The following is a 22,671-nucleotide window of genomic DNA, read 5'->3' on the forward strand; positions in this document are numbered from 1 at the left end:
TTTGGGATTGGAATGAAAACTGACTGTTTCCAGTCCTGTGGCCACTGCTGAGTTTTCCAAATGTGCTGGCATATTGAGTGCAGCACTTTCACAGCATCATCTTTCAGGATTTGAACTAGCTCAACTGGAATTTCATCACCTCCACTAGCTTTGTTTGTAGTGATGCTTTCTAAGGCCCACTTGACTTCACATTCCAGGATGTCTGGCTCTAGGTGAGTGATCACAGCATCGTGATTATCTTGGTCTTGAAGATCTTTTTTGTATAGTTCTTCTGTGTATTCTTGCCACCTCTTCTTAATATCTTATGTTTCTGTTAGGTCCATACCATTTCTGTCCTTTATCAAACCCATCTTTGCATGAAATGTTCCCTTGGTATCTCTAATTTTCTTGAAGAGATCTCTAGTCCTTCCCATTCTGTTGTTTTCCTCTATTTCTTTGCATTGATCACTGAGGAAGGCTTTCTTATCTCCTCTTGCTCTTCTTTGGAACTCTGCATTCAGATGCTTATATCTTTCCTTTTCTCCTTTGCTTTTCGCTTATCTTCTTTTCACAGCTATTTGTAAGGCCTCGCCAGACAGCCATTTTGCTTTTTTGCACTTCTTTTCCATAGGGATGGTCTTGCTCCCTGTCTCCTGTATAATGTCATGAACCTCCATCCATAGTTCATCAGGCACTCTATCTATCATATCTAGTCCCTTAAATCTATTTCTCACTTCCACTGTATAATCATAAGGGATTTGATTTAGGTCATACCTGAATGGTCTAGTGGTTTTCCCTACTTTCTTCAATTTGAGTCTTAATTTGGCAATAAGGAGTTCATGATCTGAGTCACAATCAGCTCCTGGTCTTGTTTTTGTTGACTGTATAGAGCTTCTCCATCTTTGGCTGCAAAGAATATAATCAATCTGATTTCGGTGTTGACCATCTGGTGATGGCCATGTGTAGAGTCTTCTCTTGTGTTGTTGGAAGAGGGTGTTTGCTATGACCAGTGCATTTTCTTGGCAAATCTCTATTAGTCTTTGCCCTGCTTCATTCCGCATTCCAAGGCCAAATTTGCCTGTTACTCCAGGTGTTTCTTGACTTCCTACTTTTGCATTCCAGTCCGCTATAATGAAAAGGACATCTTTTTTGGGTGTTAGTTCTAAAAGATCTTGTAGGTCTTCATAGAACCGTTCAACTTCAGCTTCTTCAGCATTACTGGTTGGGGCATAGACTTGGATTACTGTGATATTGAATGGTTTGCCTTGGAAACGAACAGAGATCATTCTGACGTTTTTGAGATTGCATCTAAGTACTGCATTTTGGACTCTTTTGTTGACCATGATGGCTACTCCATTTCTTCTGAGGGATTCCTGTCCACAGTAGTAGATATAATGGTCATCTGAGTTAAATTCACCCATTCCAGTCCATTTTAGTTCGCTGATTCCTAGAATGTCAACGTTCACTCTTGCCAGTGGGAATCCCTATCTGGGCTCAAATCCTAGCCCTGCCATTTCCTGACTGTGTGACCTCTGAGCAAGTTACTTGACTTCTCTGGGCCTCAGTTTCTTCACCTACAAAATGAAGATAATAGTAGTACCTATTTCAAAGGGCTTTTTGGAGGACTAAATGAGTTCATACATGCAAAGCTCTTAGAGCAGCACCGGGTACAATGGAAATGCTACGAAATTGTCTGTGATAACTATCATTGAGACTTTTTAAAACAATATATTAAAGAAATATTTATTTGGCTACATCATGTCTTATCTGAGGCACACGAGATCTTCATTGCATCATGAGTGATCTTTCTTTGCTTGGCTAGATATTTCTTATTTCTTCAATCTCATTTTAGGCCTTCTCTTCTCCAGGAAGCATCCTCTAAACCCCTCTGCTAAGCTGCTGCTGCTAAGTCACTTCAGTCATGTCCGGCTCTGTGCAACCCCATAGACGGCAGCCCACCAGGCCCCTCCATCCCTGGGATTCTCCAGGCAAGAACACTGGAGTGGGTTACCATTTCCTTCTCCTAAACCCTTCAGTGGGGGTAAACGGCCCTTCTCTGGGCTGCTTTCCTTCTTCTTTAGCATTATATAGAAGTTATTTTTTTAAATTGAAGCATAGTTGATTTACAGTGTTAATTATTGCTATACAGCAACCATGATTCAGTTGTATATACATATATACATTCTTTTTAAAAGTCTTTTCCATTATGGTTTATCACAGTATATTGACTATAGTTCCCTGTGCTATACAGGAGGACCTTTTTTATCCATACTATATGTAACAGCTTACATCTGCCAACCACAGCCTCCCACTCCCTCTCTCCCCCAGCCACCTCCCCATAGCAACCACCAATCTGTACTCTGTCTGTGATTCTGTTTGTTTCATGGAGAGGTTCATTTGTATCATACTTTAGATTCCACATGTAAGTGACATCATATAGTATTCATCTTTCTCTTTTGGACTTACTTCACTTATATGATAATCTCTAGTTGCATCCATGCTGTTGCAAATGGCATTACTTCATTCTTTTTTATGGCTAAGCAGTATTCTACTATATACAAATGTGAAAGAAAGACAGTGAAAGTTTACTCAGTTGTGTCAGACTTTTAGCGACCCCATGGACTGTAGCCTGCCAGGCTCCTCTGTCCATGGAATTCTCCAGGCAAGAATACTGGAGTGGGTAGCTGTTCCGTTCTCCAGGGATCTTCCCAACCCAGGGATCAAACCCATGTCTCCTGCATTGCAGGCAGATTCTTTATCGGCTGAGCCAGCAGGGAAGCGCCTGCATGTACGCACCACATCTTTATCCACTCATCTGTCGATGGACATTCCGATTGTTTCCATGTCTTGGCTATTGTGAATAGTGCTGCTGTGAACACAGGGGTGCATGTATCTTTTTGAATAGTTTTGTCTGGATATATACCCAGGAGTGGGATTGCAGGATCATGTGGAAGTTCTGTTTTTAGTTTTCTGAGGAGCCTCCATACTATTCTCCACAGTGGCTGCACCAATGTACATTCCCACGTTGGATGATTCTCTTTTCTCCACACCCAGAAATTACTCATTTTTGTTCACTCAAACATTATGTATGAACCCAGCCGGGTACAAAGACATTCAACATACACTTATTAGCTGAGTAAGTGTATGTTGAGCTGAGTAAGGGTATTTGCTGAGTTCAAAGACGTTCTACATACACTTATTGCTGCTGCTGCTGCTAAGTGGCTTCAGTTATGTCCGACTCTGTGAGACCCCATAGACAGCAGCCCACCAGGCTCCTCTGTCCCCGGGATTCTCCAGACAAGAATACTGGAGTGGGTTGCCATACACGTATTAGCTGAGTTAAATGTATGTTGAGCTGATTAAGTGTATTAGCTGAATAAGCGTAGCTACCACTGAGCTGGCTCCAGGTAAATCTCTATGAACGTTTGTCTTTAGCGCCCTCTACCTCCTCCATCACATCCAAGACCACCCTCCTGCATCCCTGGCCCCAGTTCATGTTCAGTATCGCTAATCAGTGTAACTGAAAAAGGACATTAGCTTAGAGTATGGGGTATGTTTATAGATCAAGGGAAGACTCCTAAAGCATCATCTGCGTCCATGGGTTTGCTCAAGTCTAATCACTTAGGGCTTCCCAGGTGGCCCAATGGTAAAGAATCTGCCTGCCAAAGCAAGAGATGCATGTTCTATCCCTGGGGTTGGGAAGACCCCTTGGAGGAGGAAATGGCAACTCCAGTATTCCTGCCTGGAGAATCCCATGGACAGAGGAGCCTGGCAGGCTATACAGTCCATGGTGTTGCAAAGAGTCAGACACAACCGAGTAACTGAGCATGCACACAATCACATAGAATGTGACTATATACCATGAATGTGAGCTGAACTCTGTCCTCTGATAGTCCCAGCATGGAGATGAGTGAGAGCAAGACCTTGAAAACAGAATCACACTGCAGCGTAGAAACATGCCCAAAGGGAGAGGCCTGTTTGGGAGAGTGAGAGCAGGGAAGTCTCAGGATTACAAGAAGGGCCCAGGTGTTTGCTTCAATTTAAGACCTTCCCCCTCTTTTTACTACATTAGCACTTTTGGAAGGTATTTAATGATGATATACCCCAACCTACATTTATCCTTCAAGACACCATTCCTCTTTGCTAGAGTTTATTTGGCCATGGGTGGATCAAAGCTGGGTCAGAGTCTCATCTACGGGAATTTGGAATTAAGACAGTCTCTCCACATGGTAAGAACTATCTGTAACAATAAAGCTAGGGGTGGCTAGACTATACAAGGTGGGCCAGTTCAGTTCAGTCACTCAGTTGTGTCCAACTGTTTGCAAATAGAAATGGAAGATAAAAGAGTACTGATATCTCTCCTGTCCTGGTGTCAGTGCCCTTCTGTCTGTCCTCAGATGCTGATAACCTCCCCTTACCCTGTATTCTTAAAATAATCCTTTTCCCTTTCTGAAGTCTAGTCATCGGGGTTGCTATCACTTATGATCAAAGCATCCTAACTAATATAACAGTGGTTCCCAAACTCCGTGCTGAGGCACCCTAGGGCACTTGATTACATTCATGGGGGTACTTTGTTACTCTCTCACGTGGATCAGCTTGTTGCATTGTTTTTAATTATTTCTTTCTTGGTGTTGTATGCTGTTTGTTGGTGGAGAATGTTTGCTGATCACTAAGGAAAAGAATCTGATGCTGGGAGGGATTGGGGGCAGGAGGAGAAGGGGACGACAGAGGATGAGATGGCTGGATGGCATCACTGACTCGATGGGTGTGAGTCTGAGTGAACTCTGAGAGATGGTGATGGACAGGGAGGCCTGGCGTGCTGCGATTCATGGGGTTGCAAAGAGTCGGACACGACTGAGTGACTGAACTGAACTGAAGGAGATGAGGCAGGTTGAAAAGATGGTCGGGTAATACCTGAGGGAAGAAGCAGGGTATTCAGGTTGACCATCTGACCCTAACAGACAGGAGAACAGGCCAGCAGGGCATCCAGGTATGGGGAGCAGAGTGCTCCCACCAGTTTATACATTTTTGGTAAGGGAGTTGATCCTATGTCCACCAGCTGGGTGATGAGCAAATCTAACCAAGTATTCATGTGTAAGTTTATTTAAAAAGAAAAATCTTAATTATGCTGAATTTTTGGTGTGCAGAAGACTCAAATTAGAGAGCTTAAAATAAGAGGTAAATAATAATATGTTGACATATCTATCTTGTGACCATATAGGGAGAAAATGAATATGAAATAAATGAAACACCTGACATTTATAAATCAAAAGGTTAAGCTTTGCTAAAATTCACTGTACAAAGAATACGCCACCAGGGGTGCAGCAGGGGGAGGTAGCTCAGCTTTATTTACGAAAAAAAATAACTGACAAAACAATAAAAAACCAAAACTAAAAGACATTTTTAATTACAATGTGAACTGAAGTGTTGTATTTTTTTTATGAATTTGATTTTAAAAAGAGAAATATCTGACATCACCAATGGGCAGGTCCTTAATCCACTTTTAAATCTTTCCCCACAAGCATGGCAGTCACAGGGTGCATGGACGCCTTGTGCTCCTGGTAGGTACGGATGGCTTGATCATGGGATTTGTCAAAGGCAGCAAGGTCCCTGCGTTAAAAAAAAAAAAAGATAATGACTTGTTGACTTGTTTTGGCAAATTTTATTATGCTTGCAAAGCAAACAGATTAATAATAGATATGTCAGGTTATATTTTTTTCAGAATTCCTGTCAAATTCATAGTCAAAATAATTTCACTGAGGTATTTTTAAATTGTATCTTGTGGCCAAGATAACAACTGTTTTCAATTTTACCAAGCATTCCTTTATTAAATGTCAAGCAACCTATTCTTCTACTTAATTGCAACATTTGAATTAAACAGGTTTGGATTTACCTGCTTGATCTTTCTTGCATTTAACTTCAGACACTTTTTTCTTGTGCTTCCCTACTCACCAATGACCTTCTACTTGATTTTAAAGATCTTCCTGTGTATATAAGATTGCCTTCAATTTATTTCCTTTTCAGCAGCATCTAATCCTATTTGGCTGGCCCATAACAGATAATCTTCTTAAAAAGCAAACAAAATCATCTCAAATTTAAAACATTTAGAAATGTTAACTCCTATTCCAAAATTATATCTATAATCTTTAACAAATTTAAAAATATTATTTTTAGATTGTACTTTACAAAGTATTATAGCAACAACAAAAATATCTGTTTAAGATTTTTCTTTCCCATTCTTAAGGTAAAATCAAAGTACAGTAAGGCTTGGTTCTTACTTGAATAAGGGCCGTGTAAACTTCATCCTTCCTTGTTCAGTTGCCATTTTTAGAGCCAAAGGAATTGCTTCCTCCCATTTCGATTGAATGCAGAGTCGTAACCATCTAAAAGGAGGATTTTAGGGGGTATGGGGTGGGAAATGAGGTGGAAACAGGATATGACAGGCATATCTGAAAACTTTTGTAATGATAAATAATCCCATTATAGCTGCACTGTACACCACTTTATATTGTGTCCTTCTGAGAATCTCAAATCCTTATATGTATCATTCAATAATTGGAGAAGAGAAGGAAGAAGAGTGTGTTCTTGAAAAATATCATGTTTTAGGATTTGGATTATGTAGGTGCTCATGGGTCTAACATATGTAATTTATGAAGGAATTAAACTTTGATTCAGGCTTATACTACCAAATTTAAATTAAGAAAGATGGACAGAATCAAAGATTTCTGGATGTTCCCATTTCAGAGCCCGTTTGGTTAGTTGTGGAAGAGTGCTGATTGACCACTGGATCCTTAATTCTAATTTTTTTAAAGGCAAGAAAAGCTTACAGAAAATTCTAACAAAAATTAATATGATCATATTACAGACACTGCAACTATTCCTTAAAGACCACCATAATTCTGTATCTAGATGCAGTAAATTTAACAAGGATTTCTTGAGACTCATGTATGTCTCATATGCTGCTTCCCCTTTCTCTACCTGTTAAACTAGTTTTCCACTTTCTTCCACAGAGACAAGTTAAAATGATGTACCTGAATCGTATTTCAGAATTGTTAATGGCATTGAAGTTGTACACCTCTTGCATTCGCTTTATGTGCCCCAATGGAAGAGGTGCCTAGAGCAAAATAAAGAAGTATAATGTATCATTTCAACAGGATTCCTTGGAAGAAAGGAGTGGGAGAGAAATTCTTAGCTTAAAATCCTCAAGTGTATAATACAGCAATAAGTTAGATAAAAATAAACAAATGCACACTAAGATAAATTTTGTGCCAACTTATTCTGAAGACGGATGTCCTGCTAGAAGGCAAAGTGTCAGTCACTCAGTCGTGTCCAACTCTTTGCGACCCCATGGACTGTAGCCCATCAGGCTCCATAGAATTCTCCAGGCAAGAATACTGGAGTGGTTAGCCACTTCCTTCTCCAGGGGCTCTTCCTCACCCAGGTCTCCTGCACTGCAGGCAGATCCTGTACCATCTGAGCCACCAGGGAAGCAGTATGAGCCAAGGGTTAATTTAATTTGCAAGATACACAGAGAATTAAATGAGAAGTACTCTCTTGAGACTTGGATGTATATAAACAGTAACTTTCAGACCCTTTCCAGAATCTTTCAAGTTCTTCCTTATACTTGACATATCTTAAATTTATTCTATTCTCCAGATTCAATCACAGTTAACTTTCTTCCTCACTGAGTTCCCCCAGTGTTATCTCTGTATGCTTCCTCTGAAATCCCTTTTAAATTATCTATATCCCTACAAAATAGCAGTTTTTAAATTTTTATCTTACAGGCCCTTTTCAGAATCTGATGACTATTATGTACCCTTTCCTTAAGGGGAAAGTACATATATAAACACAAACTTATGTGTACAGTTTCAGGGGGTTCATCAACTCTTGTGCCCAAGTTGTGTGTGTGAGAGTGTGCTCACTCATGTCTGACTCTTTGCAACCTCACAGACTATAGCTCACTGGGCTCCTCTGTCTGTGGAATTTTCCAGGCAAGAATAATGGAATGGGTTGCCCTTTCCTCCTCCAGGGGATCTTCCCAACCCAGGGATCGAACCCACATCTCTTACATCTCCTGCACTGGCAGGCGGATTCTTTACCATGGTGCCATCTGGGAAGCCCCTGTGCCCAGGTTAACCCGCCCTAAAGGGAGAAAAAGTTTGGGTGAAGGAGAGAAAGAAGAGTTCAGTTTGGTCAAGCGGAGAGTCCGTGGTGCCTGCATGATGCAGGCTGGGGAACCATGAGGTAGCTGGTAACTCTCTGCTCCAGCCATGACTTTATCTTACAGAACCTCACTCCCACTCATTAACCATCTCTGTTCTCACTGACTGCGAGACCCTTCCCGAATTGTTTCAATTCAACTCAGCTCTAAGTCAAGCCAGGCTGGCCAGCGGGTTAAGGTCTTGTCCTCAGTGCCCTTCCTCTCCCAGTGTTTGACGTGCCTGCTCCCCAGTCATCCCACCATTTCTCTTTTCGCAGTTCCAGGAGACAGGGCAGGAGGGGCTACAGAAGTGTGTGAGGATGGCTTCATGCACTAAAAAAGGCTCTAAAGCGCCTGTTGCTGTAAAGTGCTATTCATCTTGTATCAATTCCACAGGAAATTCTGTTCAAAAGTCTCCATCCCTCTCAAGGTCCTTAGAAGGGTTAACTCTAAGGTCTAAGGACCTGTCTTATAATAAGAAAGACCTCACTGTGTCCCACTCAACTTACAGCATCTCCTCTCAGCTGTGCATATTCATTCAATCCCCTGGCTTTGAAACCTTCAAATCTGCCTGGACTTCTTCCTGTTAACCCCTAATCCAGTGAATCCTCAAACCCCCTGCTCCATCTTGTGATCTCCTTCTCCTGTTCTTTCCCCTCCCACCAGCTCCTCCCTCCTGTCCCGGGCTCCTTTGAGTCTCCCAACTAACTTCACTGCCAGCATTCCTCATTCCATCCAGCCTCCCCAGCATCAGAGGAATAGTCATCATAATCACCATTGCATCAGATGACTCATCGTTAAAAATGTGAAATCCTTTGCTCCTATCTAGAATCACATCTAACATTCCTAGCCTGGCATTCAAGACTTGTCACATCAGGTCCCAGCAGTCTTTCTTGTGTTCTCTCCATTAACTTTCCCAAACCCACAGCTTCCTCCTCCTGCAACACCAGCCACACTCTGTCATGTTCTACTCCTTCCGACTTGAATTTCTACCCCCCTGCTGACTGTTCTGCTCAGATCAATCCCCAGTCCCCCCAAATCCTTCCTGATTACCCCAGCTGGAAGGGAATCCTTCTTCCCTTTTTTTTACAAATGACACCTAAAATTCCTCCTTTTACTGCTAAATTTTGCATGTGTGACTTTTCCTAGTAGCTTATAAACTTTTTGAGGACATGGGATATTTCTTTCTTACATACTTTTATATTCAGCGCTGTATTAAACATAGCAGGCATTCAATCAACAAATGTTTTTAAGTAAACAAATGAATTTTAACAAATCATTTTTTTCTGTTAGTTTTCACATTAATACTTTTCCAATGCTGTGCCTTTATGCCCATTTTAATTTCTAATATTTTAGTACTTACACTAGTACTTACACTCTGGAGCATCTGTGCTAAAAATTCATTCACTTGATGGGAAGAGAAGTCTTTTAGGTCTGCTGAGCTGAATGAATTTAAATCATCATCTTTGGCCTGAAATAAATGTTGCCTGATTATTTACATTCATGTACAACTCCGCAAAATGTATTGGTTTATCTGACATAAAAGTTAAGAAAGAAATACATAAGATTATAAAAAAATTAAATTAAGCGTTAGCTATTTTAAATCATTCTGAGATGGCATCAGTGTAAGTTAAAGAGCTGATATGATTCCTAGATCTATATTACTTAAGAAAAATTAGACTGTCAGGAGTGGAGGAAACTTTTGACATCCTCTGCCATTTGTATTATATAGATTTCCAAAGTAAAGAAACACTGCAAAATACATGGCAGGTGATTTACAGGCCAATTGAAACATGTGGGTAAAAAATCGTATTGCATATTCTTTAAAATACCACACTAAGGAACACATAAGGCCACAAACAGATCTTTCCCTTCATCTCCACATATTCTATTTGCCCCTGCTTAAATCTTGGAAATTGTCTAAGGAAAAAAAAGTGCTTCTGTACTTTTCAATTTAGGATTCACTGTGATTTATCTTTGAGGAAATGATTAAGGAATATTAATAAAGCTTATCAAAATGGGTATTTTTAGAATCTTTTAAAATAGTTTCAAATTATTTTAAACTAGGGTTTCTTTTAAAAGAAATATATGCAAAGGTTTGGAAAAAAAATCAAATAGGACCAAATGAAAAATTCCTCTGCTTTTGCTCCCTGTCTCTAAGTCCCACTTCTCAGAAACCTATATTAATAGTTCCTTGCATATCCCTCCTGAAAATTTAATGTATGCATATACATCTTTGTATAGAAGCATTATTTTACAGCTTCCTCCCCTTCAAAATGCCCTTAATATCAGAACTTCTTCCCTTTTTAGAAACTGATCTCAGTATTAGAAGTTACAGATCTCATTCTTTGCTCAAAAACATGCAAATTTAGACTATCAAGGATATACTCATTAGTGGTAAAAATATAAAGGGCAGGGAAAAGATAAAACCAAAATTCAGGGTCATGGTCACATGGCAGGGCCAGGTGGGTAGAGAGAAGAATGAGGTGGGGAGGGCAAAGTGTGGACAGAGGAGGTACATGTGAGCACAGTCAGCCTCTGCTCTGACGGGAAACTGTTGAATTTTATATTTTCTTATGTTTATATTTCATTTAAAACCAGAGTATCTTTGTCATGGTTTCTTGCGGTGTTTTCCTGGTTTGCCTTACTCCTGATTTGGTTTCTTTTCCTTTTGCTGGCTTTCCCTTGGTTCTCCTAATACCTGGAGCTTTCTACTCCTCTCTTACACTCCATTCCCAAACTTTGGGGGAAACTATGCCTCCCTATCTCTTCTTCAAAGGGCCCCTATATTCATCGTTCCTAAAAATCATTTCCTCTCCCCAAAGAGGCCTATATTCCCCTTTCCCTTTTAAGATCAAGAAAATCAGAACCAATACCATCAACATCCGTTTGTTTTCCCCTCAAATTTAACTTTACACACTGGGGGCTGGTATATATTATTTTGGACAAACCAGACTGAATGAATAGCCTTTCCGAGCACAGGAGTTCATAAGTAAAGCACCACTCCCCCACTTCATTGAGCAGAGACATATTAGTACAATTCAAAAAGGAGGCAAAAACCATACATTACTACTCACAGTGATCCATCTTTGACTCAAGGAAATGCAAGCATTTGTCAGGGTCATATCATAACTGCAACAATGAAAAAATATTAGAGTTTATATTTTATCCAAAACCACATGGCATCAATGCCATTCTGAAATTATAGAACATACTTAAATCTCAAAGTTCTTTTGAAAATAACCCCCGAGTGATGGCAATAGGAAATCTTCTACCTGATTTAAATATCGACTGATATCCTCTAAGAACACAGAAATCCAAGTAGATACCAAATTAATGAAGCACTGGATTATTTTGCTTTTATTTATTATTCTTGTCTGTGCTGGGTCTTTGTTGCTACACGGGGGCTTTCTCTCCCTGTAGCAAGCAGGGGCTACTTTCCATCGCTCTGTGTGGTCTTCTCATTGTGGTATGCGGGCTTCTCAGTGTAGCGGCTGCTCTTGTCGTGGAGCACAAGCTCTAGAGCCTGGGTTCAGTAGCTGTGGCGCCCTGGCTTACTTGCCCCGAGGCGTGTGGGATCCAACCACTGTCCCTTGCATTGCAGGGCGGATTCTTGACCACCAGGGAAGCCCCAACACTGGATTGTGCATTGGAGAGAATGGCAAACATCGTAGCAGAGACTGTCACATGCTTCAGTAGTATGTGCTGAAGGGGCTGGGCTGAGCATATGCAGTGTTTTCTGATGGCAGGAGCAGTTGAGGGTACACAGGACAACATGGCAAACACCACAAGGTCCTTGCTGTCGTGGATTTTACCTCCCATGGTTCCAACCTTCTAATCATCCACCAGATCTGCCAGTAACTGCTATGTGCTAGGCACTATTCTAGATGATGGGGAAATAATGGTGACACCCTTGGGAGACTCTGAAATCTTGTGATTTTGTTCCTCTCTTTTCAGAAGAAAGCAGAATTAACAAACCCTGACCATTAAGCAAAGCAACTTATGTTAAGGTTTATGCGTCCTCAGCTTGGAAAACAAATCATGCATTTTGCAACAATGGAAGAGACCATGTAATGTGTGTGAAATTCTAGTAAAACATCTCTCTTTGTCTGTAAGTCATGCTTGCTTGATGTGAAATGTTTCTGTTAGAACACAGAGGGGTACCTGTCTTGCAGGGCCTAAATGAGGCAAGTTTTGATTAGAAGTGACCACTGAATTTGCTTTCAAGAGTTTGTGCCATGGGGCAAGATAATAAAAGGGTCAAAGCAGTGACCTTCTTTTTGTTTGCATTTTGTTTTGTGGCCCCATGGCTTGTGGGATTTTAATTTCCTGACAAGGGATTGAACCTGGGCCCTCAGCAATGAGAGCGTGGAGTCCTAACCACTGTGCAACCAGAGAGTTCCCAGCAGTGATCTTTTTTGAATTAGTTGCCAGTTTATTTTCATGACGTAGTCAGGCTGTGAGCAGCGGGCAGGCCCTTTTGACTGCCCTCGAGCCCAAAGTGGGACCAGAGGTCCTTGACTGCTCAGGATGTAAATTACCTTCAATTAGAACATGACTTAGCACTGATTTCATAAGAAATAGCAGGACAGTAAAAAAAAAAACAACAAAACAAACCAACCTTCAGCTGGTCTGTTTCTTGGTGCCTGAAACTTCCTTCTCAATGTAACAAAAAAAAATTAAATAAGGATTAGCCCAGGAAGGCGAAGCAACCCTTTCTTAGGGAAAGGTCCTAGGAAAAGTAACGAGTGAACCAGGTATGAGCCCTGTTTTCCTGGTGCTTCAGTGGAGTGAAGAAGAAAGACTTAATAATTACACAAATAAATTTAAGATTACAATCGTGGCAACAACTGTGAAGAAATGATCCACAGCACTGAGAAACCCAAAATGGGAGACTTGACTTAGAGAGGTCAAGGAGTGCTCCCACGAGAAAGTGGTTCTTGAGTTGAGACTGAAATTAACTGTAAAGAGTACTCAGGTAGAGGGAACAGCAAGTTCTGGGTGCAACCTGGAATAGTCAGCATCTCTGAACAGGACTCTTGGAAGACCAGGATTCAGGCCCCTGCTTTAAGGAGGGTGCTTTGTTTAAAAGGCAGTATAATGGGTTGATGGCAACCAAGGTTTAAATCTCAACTCTCATTACCTGCTGTGCAACCTTTGGCAAGACACTTTACTCTAGCTAAGCCTAATATACCTCCTCTGGAAGTGGGGGTGGTAATTTATGACACTGTTGTAATAATGAACATAAGGCTTTTGTACTATTTTTCTTATTGCAAAGGTTTTCAAGAAAAGGGTAATATCTTATTCTTTTCTGTATCTCTCACCATCTTTGTGCAGAAAGGAGGCACTAAATAACTGTTGTTGTTGTTTAGTTGCTGTGTCATGTCCGACTCTTTGCGACTCCACAGACTGTAGCCTGATGGGCTCCTCTGTCCAAGGGATTTCCCAGGCAAGAATCCTGGAGTGGGTTGCCATTTCCTTCTCCAGGGGAATCTTCCCAACCCAGGGATCAAACCCGCATCTCCTACATTGGCAGGCAGGTTCTTTACCACTGAGACACCAGAGAAGCCCTCTCAGTAATTACCCACAATGACTTGAACTAATTTATACTTATAATATCACGGAAATTACTTTTTTGACCCCAGGGTTAAGCTTCTAACACCTAAGAACTCAACTCTTATTACACACTAGTAATAGCTTAAGGAAGGCATAAAATTCTCTCAGACACTTTGAGGAGCTCTCGGATTTCAGAGAACGAGAAGGAAAGCATTAGAATGTGAGCACTTACTTGGGTTTTACAGGGGGCAGTCCAGGAGAGTACAGCCAGGTGTTCCAATCCACTTGATTGAGAATATCAACCTGAGAAGAGAAGGCACACGCAGTTTGCTACAGAACAATCTTTTCTATTGAAAAAAAAATCTAAAACAGATTTTTAGGTCCTCAAACGTATAATCTGGTCTACACTGATGTGCAAGAAAATTTTTAAGTCTCTCTGAAATAAATGTATATTAATCAGCAGTATTCTTTTAAATAAATAAGAAAATCAAGTAAACACACAAATCTCTGAACATATTATTGCAGGTTGCTCTGATATAGGAAAATTCTATACATTAGTTCATCCTGTTGAGACCACATTTTAAATAGGAAAACATTCAATGAAAGATTGAGTCTTAAATTCTGGGCCAGTACCACTATCAGGTAACTCAAATCGGCCTAACAAATAGCTATTAAATAAAGACAGATTAGACATGCAAAATAAGAAAAGTCTTAAAATCCAACCTTATCTTTAAAGTGGGAATACAAGAAATCCTTCCAGTTATCAGTAGTTATGCTCTTGTAGGAAAATTTCTCAACATAAGCCTTTAAGAATCCTAGGAAAACCTCTAAGGTTTTTTAAAAAGAAGAAAAAAAAGAAAAAAGTCAATTAATAGATAAGTAATTAGTTAATATATTTTTTGGGCACATTGTACCAAACCACAGAGAACATTCAGAGAAAAGGAAAAGCAGAGAGGGCTACAAGGATAGAATAATGTCAAAATGTTCAAAAGTAGAGGTAGAATTTAAGTTGTACCTTGAAGAACATATGTAATTTGGTGGAAGGTAGAAGAGAAATCCTAATTAGAAATAAGAGGATGACATAAGACACAGAAAAGGAATACACAACATAAATTCTAAAAGCAACGATCTGAGTACGACTAGAGAGGAGGAAAATCAAATTGGACAGACAGGATGAATCCAGATGAGGATGGGCTTTCAAAGTCTATTAAGTCAAAGTCCAAAAGACAGTACAGTTATTTATTTATCTAATCAAATAAGTTTTTTTTTTAAATTGAGGTATCATTGATTTACATTGTTGCCGGGGTCCAGCCCCAGTGGATCCAAGGAATTCGAAGCGGGGACGGCATCGGCGTCTGAGGAATTAATTGCTTAATTAAAGATATGGAGGGAGATTAGAAAGAAATAGTGTAGTAGGAAAACAAGTGGAGAAAAGAGATTGAATAACTTGGTTTATGTGGAAAACCAATAAAACTCCAAGACAAGGAGTTTGCACCACCTACGTAGGCCACCGGCGCCCGCTTGAATAGCGGAGGGTGCCCCGCCTTGGCCTCCCTCTCGCGTGGGTCTTAGAAGCCAGGGCAAGTAAGTAGACATGGCGAGCCTCCACGCTCCAGATGGGAATTCAGCCAGAAAAGAAGAGAACGAGAAAAGACCACACGGGGGAACCAGTCTTTCCAGGAACCGGTCCGTTTCTTTATTTTCCAGGTCCACTTTTATACTTTTAGTTGTACATACAGATAAATGTGTTCTCAGCATATCTTTGTTCTTACAAGGGTCTTACATTTGTTTTCCAATATCTTCCGGTCTGGAGACTGATTAACATTTTATGGCCCCACCATTCTTTCTATTGATAAAGGTTAATCGATCAGAAAACTTGTTTCTCCTTAAGATCTATTTAGTCTTAAGATAGTGATAAAGTTACATTTTTACATAGCAAGGACACAATGATTTGTAACAAAGAAAGAGGAGTACAGTGATCTATAACAAAAGAGAAAGTTCATTAACTCAAAAGTCTAGTATTGCTAACATCAAAACGACTATACTTCTTTTCCCATATTCCAATTACATCGATTAACATACTTCCAGGTGCCTAAGGATATGGATGCCTGGCGGCAATCATTAACTCAGCAATGAAACCCTTCACCAACATGATTTTTATCCTTAGAAAAACCCTATGCTAACTAAGACTTTCAAAATATTCCAAACTCTCTGGGTTGTTTATGGTTGAGAGGTGGTAACCAATCATGTAGGTAGTAGCAGGAGTGTGGATAATCCTGTCACACAAGCTAGTCTGCCAGCACAGAGGTTTTTGGACGGAAACACCCTTGTCACGCCCAGGAGATTTATTAATAGGAGTCCTAAGTTAACTCCTTTTCAGAGAGAGGTGGGGGGGATAGCCCCCTGTATAATATCAGAAGAGTAGGCGAAAAGCACAATGCAGTAAGGCAGGCAGACTCTGATTTTGGGGCAGATGCATGAGCAGATCCAGCGAGGCTCCCTTAAGGCCCGACTTGCCTTTGCCTGTCAGGCCCCTTAACCTCATGACCTTTGCCATGGGTGGGACTCCTCACATCTGCCCCAAAACCAGAGTCTGCCTGCCTTACTGCATTGTGCTTTTCGCCTACTCTTCTGACATTATACGGGGGGCTATCTTCCCCCACCTCTCTCTGAAAAGGAGTTAACTTAGGACTCCTATTAATAAATCTCCTGGGCGTGACAAGGGTGTTTCCGTCCAAAAACCTCTGTGCTGGCAGACTAGCTTGTGTGACAGGATTATCCACACTCCTGCTACTACCTACATGATTGGTTACCACCTCTCAACCATAAACAACCCAGAGAGTTTGGAATATTTTGAAAGTCTTAGTTAGCATAGGGTTTTTCTAAGGATAAAAATCATGTTGGTGAAGGGTTTCATTGCTGAGTTAATGATTGCCACCAGGCATCCATATCCTTAGGCACCTGGAAGTATGTTAATCGATGTAATTGGAATACGGGAAAAGAAGTATAGTCGTTTTGATGTCAGCAATACTAGACTTTTGAGTTAATGAACTTTCTCTTTTGTTATAGATCACTGTACTCCTCTTTCTTTGTTACAAATCATTGTGTCCTTGCTATGTAAAAACGTAATTTTATCACTATCTTAAGACTAAATAGATCTTAAGGAGAAACAAGTTTTCTGATCGATTAACCTTTATCAATAGAAAGAATGGTGGGGCCATAAAATGTTAATCAGTCTCCAGACCGGAAGATATTGGAAAACAAATGTAAGACCCTTGTAAGAACAAAGATATGCTGAGAACACATTTATCTGTATGTACAACTAAAAGTATAAAAGTGGACCTGGAAAATAAAGAAACGGACCGGTTCCTGGAAAGACTGGTTTCCCCCGTGTGGTCTTTTCTCGTTCTCTTCTTTTCTGGCTGAATTCCCATCTGGAGCGTGAAGGCTCGCCGTGTCTACTTACTTGCCCTGGCTTCCAAGACCCACACGAGAGGGAGCCCAAGGCGGGGCACCCTCCGCTATTCAAGCGGGCGCCGGTGGCCTACGTAGGTGGTGCAAACTCCTTGTCTTGGAGTTTTATTGGTTTTCCACGTAAACCAAGTTATTCAACCTCTTTTCTCTACTTGTTTTCCTACTACACTATTTCTTTCTAATCTCCCTCCATATCTTTAATTAAGCAATTAATTCCTCAGACGCCGATGCCGTCCCCACTTCGAATTCCCTGGATCCACCGGGGCTGGATCCCGGCACAATGTTGTATTAGTTTTAGCTATACAGGAAAGTGATTCAATTGTACATATGTGTGTGTGTATACATATATTCTTTTTCATATTCTTTTCCAAAAGAGAGTACTCTTAAATGCTCATCAATGGGGAAGGTTACATAAACTCCATACAACTGGTATTAAAAAGCATAAGATAGATTTGTAAATTCTGTTATGGAAGGATATATGTGAACCATTGTTGAATTAAAAAACAAATGTAGAAAAATAAAGAACAAATATATAGTATGATCCATTTTCTGTATTTAAAATAAGTATATGTACTTGTCTGTTCATTTACACTGAGCAAAAGACCTGGAGCCATAGACACTAAACTGAGGGACTCTCACTTGTCAGCCCTATAACCTTCTATACCACATTAAGTGTTTTCAATGAGCATAAGCTATTTTCCTAATTTTTAAAATATTGAAGAGGTTTTTTTTTCCTTTGAAGTGAAGCAGTACAATTCAGAACGGAGGGGCTAGTCAAGGTTTCAAATAGAGAGGTAATGTCAGAAGATGATATAGATTTCTTCAGCAGCTACATAGAGAATGAACTGGAAGGATAAGATAGAACAAAAACAATAGTTAAAACTTTATTACTCTTGAAAAAAAATCAGAAAATGCCAGCTACTTGCCTGGTCCTCCAAGAAGCTGTTCAAGGTAAAAGAGTAAAGCAAAGCCTTTCTCATAGGGAACGGAAGAATATGCCACGTCAGGGTCTACGTTCGTCAGGTCAACCACGAGTTTGGTGAAAGGATGGGTCTCCCCAAAAGTCTTTATCTGTGGGACACAGAGAAAAGTTCAAATATGAAGTCTGGTTACCACCTTGCAGACAAGCCAGCAAGGAAGGGTTACTTTACTCAGTGTCATAACTTTAGGGGAATCTAAATTTTAGGAGAATTTAGAGAGTGGTTAGCACACATTTCTGGAAAGAAATTAATGGAATGGCTACTAGTGTAAGATTCTGTAATATTTCTTGCCTAGACTAGAACAATGTTTCAGTGCCTGGTTAGCAAGTTCAGCTCTCAGGAGAGAGCATTTAAAAATGACATAAGTACACCAAATAAAATTCAAAGTCATTGAATATATTCATTGCAAACCCCCAGTAAGCTCTGACTAGTCATGAACACAACCATACACAGGAAAAGGATTAACATGTAACAAGAGAACATAATACCAGCATCTGCTTGCCTTCCCACACTGGTAAAAATGACTTTCTTATTGCCATTTCGTACAGTGTAAAGTAAAGCTGCCTTACAAACTGAATCTTTGAGTTTCACTTAGACAACCTGGGATGGATGCTTTTAGAAGTATGACTCATTTACCGAATTCTGGAGTTCTCCCCATCCGCCCAGAGCATGAAAATGTCTAAACTTTTCGCCAAACAGTCGTCCACAAATGTGGCGTTCCAAGTATACGGTATGTCCTTCATTTAACCTGAAAAAAATTGAAGAATAAAAACACTGGCATGGCTGGGGAAAACAGGCATGTGATCAACAAGATCTTTTCTTTTTGGTGTTTCTACAGAGCAAAGCAATTGTAAAGTGTGAATACTCCACTCTAAGCAGACTGCTCTGCGTGGCTTCCTTGCAGTCAGTTCAGAGCAATAGGAAGCCTAGCCCAGAAGATGGCAGCGCAGGACGTAAAGCCGTGGCTCTGGTTTCATGTGTCCCTGTGTTAAAATGGGACCACACCACGAACTAAATAGCATCAGCTGAAAACCTCTATTCTATCTGACACTGTGCCAAATATTACAGAATTAAAACAACCCTGTAAAGAGATGATAACAAAGATATACACAATCCAGAGAGGTGGAAGGTAGGGAAAGAAATAAAAAATAAGAACCAATAAAGAAGGAATAATAATAAATCTTACCAAAAGTGATCCCAAGTTTTGTTGGTCACTAGATTTCCTGTCCAACTATGAGATATTTCATGTGCTATAACCTAAAGGAAACAGTGGAAGTGATTATCTTAATCTAAAATAATTAATTATGTAAGCATTCTACTTTTTTCAATTCCATGTTGTTCAATTTATTTCATTTTTTCCATATTTTCAGTTTTTTTACATTAACTGAGATATTCAAGGAATTATTCAGTTCAGCAAAAAAAAAAACACAATTTAGTCAAACATAAAGTATTGTAGAGTTAAAAAAATGGAAATTCAACATTATTTAAAAAATACTAAATAGATACATCTCTCCATTAAAAAATATTTCATAAATATATGAAGAGATCAAACCATAAAATGTTCTTAAATCCAAGGCAATTAACAGCATAGTATATGGCTTATACATGTTGAGGTTTGACAGTAAACAACAAAATTCTGTAAATAAATTATCCTTCAGTTAAATAATAAATGGTTTCAGAAAAAAAAACGAATGTAGTAATGTCTTGCAACAAGATAACACATTTTAACTTACATTGGAGAGTGACTTGTCACCAGCCTAAAAAAATAAATAAAATTACCTTAGTATTTCAGAAATCAAATTACAGACTATATCTAAATGACAGCCTATGTCAAGACATAGGGTGGCATTTATGGTTCACTGTACTTCTGCTATTGTACTCCAAATAGTTCAAAAGCAACATGTATTGAAATTTTTTTAAAATGCAGGACTAAAAAATAGCATTATTCTTTTTCTCCTTAATCTTGGGAATTTTCCCAATACCAGGAGGCCAGTATACTTGTCTCTAATTTCCCAGAAACATTTCTCCTCTTCCATTTTTTTAATGTACCCTTATTTTCTTTCACTCTCTCCTTAATACCCACAGTATATTTAAGAAAATTTTGTAGTGTCCTGTGTCTACCATGGTGTGTTTTATTTATTTAGTTGCCAATCCATTACTCACTTGGTTTTAGGAAGGATTTCAAGTAGCTTATAAAGGCATATAAAATATAGCTATATACTATGGGCTAATTCTTCCCTAGTCATGGTAAATGGAGTTTTGTTTTGCTTTTAACCAGAACCTACATGCCAAGTGTAAATGGTATCGTTTCTTTCTCTGGATACACAATCCATCAATAGACTGTTATTCCACAACCCTCCAGTCCCAGCATCCCAAAGCACCTTGAACCTATATTATTTTCTCCCAAATGGCCAAGTTAGAAGTTGATATGATGATAGTAACTACAAGAAACAATAAAATCAGAAACAAAGATTACATAAATAAGAGAAAAGACAAAATTATTAGGAGCCGAAGTTTCTTCTTATTTAGGTTTATGTTTGAGGCAAATTCAACTTTAGATGAAGAAAAATTTACACTTACCAGCAGAGTAGGAGTTACAAAAGTGAGGCAAGGGTTTTCCATGCCGCCATAGGGAAAGGATGGCGGCAGGACCAATAGGTCATACTGCCCCCAAATGTATGGGCCTCCCAGATCTTCTGCAATTTTAAGCATAGATTCAGTCTGGAAAATGAATGCATATATATTTGTACATCTTAATCATTGCCATAATAAATTTCTTAAAAGTACACATTGCTTTCTATGAAGGCTATGAATTAATGATGCTATTTTAAATTAAAATGATACCCCCAAAAGGCATCAACTGCAAACTCATATAAAATAAGATACACTATTCGACTCTTTTACCACATTACTTAAAACCATTCATTTCATACTCAAAATCTTAAATCTACTATCTATCACTATTATTTAAAAAGGGTAACTTTATGACGAACCTCAGAAAATTCATAAGCAGACTTTTCCACCTGCTCTTTCTCAGACCATACCAACGTCCTTGGGCCAATCTGCCTGCAAAATGAAAAGGCTCAGTAAAAATGAAATTCAGGCCAAATTACTCACCTGGTTCTAGGAAAGATTTAAAGTGTCTGCACACAAATCCTGACAGGAGTATGATTTACCATGTGCTTATGGGAAGGGGGTGAGGCTAAGTGGTCTTTCTGAGGTACAAACCTCCTGTTGTACATGCAGCAGTAAATCTGCTTGTCTATAAAGGGGAGCAGCTTGAGCCACGTGAAAACCTAGACGTTACGTGCCCCCAAAGGTTAGCTCACTGGCTCAAGTAAGACCCTTAGGGATCTAGTTTCTTCCCTCAGTCTTACAACTGCAGAAACCTAGTCACGGCTCAATAAGAGATTATTCTAGAATAGGAGTGGATGTAAACTCTGTTATGCACTTAAAGGTTGATCGCTTTTATAGAACAGACGAACAGAGAAGGAAACACTGTCAAATGCTGTAACATGGTGCAATAAGGCAGTTACTGATGGACACATACTCTATGATTCCTTTTATGAGGTGTCTAAACCAGTCAAACTCAGTGAAACAGAAAACAGAACAGTGGTTACCAGGGACTGGAAGGAGGTGGAAATGGAGCTGTTGTTTAAAGAGTACAGAGGTTCAATTTTTCCAGATGAAAAAGTTTTGGAGATTTGTTTCATAATGACACAAGTGACTACTGAACTATATATTAAAGCTAGTTATTGTAATTTTGAGTTTCTCTTTTAAAACCACAATTTAAATAAAAGGAAGAAACAAATATAACTATATATCACATATAGGACTAGAACTCAAAAAACATTTTTTTCATCTAAATTTCATCTTGAAAATTGTATGCAATGCAAATCCCAAACAATAAGACTTTGCCTTGATATTCTTCCCCAGAAAGGCAGTGGATTCTAGGGCAGTGCCTCTCAAACATCAAGGTGCTTACAGTTATTTGGAGAGCTTGTGCAAATACAAAGCTTGATGTAGTAGGTCTGGGATAGGATTCAAGGACTTGTATTTCTTTCTCCTTTTTAAAAATATTTATTTATTTGGCTGTGCTAGGCCATAGTTGCCACATGTGGGATCTAGTTCCTCAACCAGGGATTGAACCCAGGCCCCCTGCATTGGGAAAATGGGAGTCTTAGCCACTGGACCACCAGGGAAGTCCTTGCATTTCTAACTAACTCCCAGGAGATGCCAAAGCTATTGGTCTGTAGACCACTGTGAGTAGAAATGGTAACAAGGGCTATGTAGTATAAATTAATGAGAGCTGCAAATGTGAGCCACGTGTGTAATTTTAAATTGTCTAGTAGCCACCTTTTTTTTTAAAGCAAAATGAAGAGGGTGAAATCGATTTTAATACTATATTTTGTTTAACCCAATATATCAAAAATATTATCATTTGACATATAATCAGCATAAAAGATTGTCAGTAAAATATTT

General features: G+C 39.5%; 1 protein-coding gene across 4 annotated transcripts in view; it reads right to left on the reverse strand.

Annotated features, from left to right (window-relative positions):
• Positions 1 to 5,317: 5,317 nt before the first annotated feature.
• Positions 5,318 to 22,671, reverse strand: part of LTA4H (leukotriene A4 hydrolase) — a 32,520-nt gene continuing 15,166 nt past the window's right edge. For 2 of the 4 annotated variants that reach the window (XM_068972191.1, XM_068972188.1), the window contains 13 exons: positions 21,183 to 21,255; positions 20,770 to 20,910; positions 19,923 to 19,946; positions 19,376 to 19,446; positions 18,826 to 18,937; positions 18,136 to 18,280; positions 14,459 to 14,562; positions 13,968 to 14,038; positions 11,257 to 11,311; positions 9,555 to 9,650; positions 7,011 to 7,093; positions 6,258 to 6,362; positions 5,318 to 5,589 (listed from right to left, as the gene is read on the reverse strand). In XM_068972191.1, coding sequence (XP_068828292.1) covers positions 5,472 to 5,589; positions 6,258 to 6,362; positions 7,011 to 7,093; positions 9,555 to 9,650; positions 11,257 to 11,311; positions 13,968 to 14,038; positions 14,459 to 14,562; positions 18,136 to 18,280; positions 18,826 to 18,937; positions 19,376 to 19,446; positions 19,923 to 19,946; positions 20,770 to 20,910; positions 21,183 to 21,255 — 1,198 coding nt within the window. In that variant the 3' untranslated portion in view covers positions 5,318 to 5,471. Of the gene's footprint in view, positions 5,590 to 6,257; positions 6,363 to 7,010; positions 7,094 to 9,542; positions 9,651 to 11,256; positions 11,312 to 13,967; positions 14,039 to 14,458; positions 14,563 to 18,135; positions 18,281 to 18,825; positions 18,938 to 19,375; positions 19,447 to 19,922; positions 19,947 to 20,769; positions 20,911 to 21,182; positions 21,256 to 22,671 lie in introns of all 4 variants that reach the window. The other 2 variants (XM_068972187.1, XM_068972189.1) reach the window with 2 other exon arrangements.

This window comes from Capricornis sumatraensis, chromosome 4 (assembly GCF_032405125.1).
Source record: "Capricornis sumatraensis isolate serow.1 chromosome 4, serow.2, whole genome shotgun sequence".
NCBI classification, from domain to species: domain Eukaryota; kingdom Metazoa; phylum Chordata; class Mammalia; order Artiodactyla; family Bovidae; genus Capricornis; species Capricornis sumatraensis.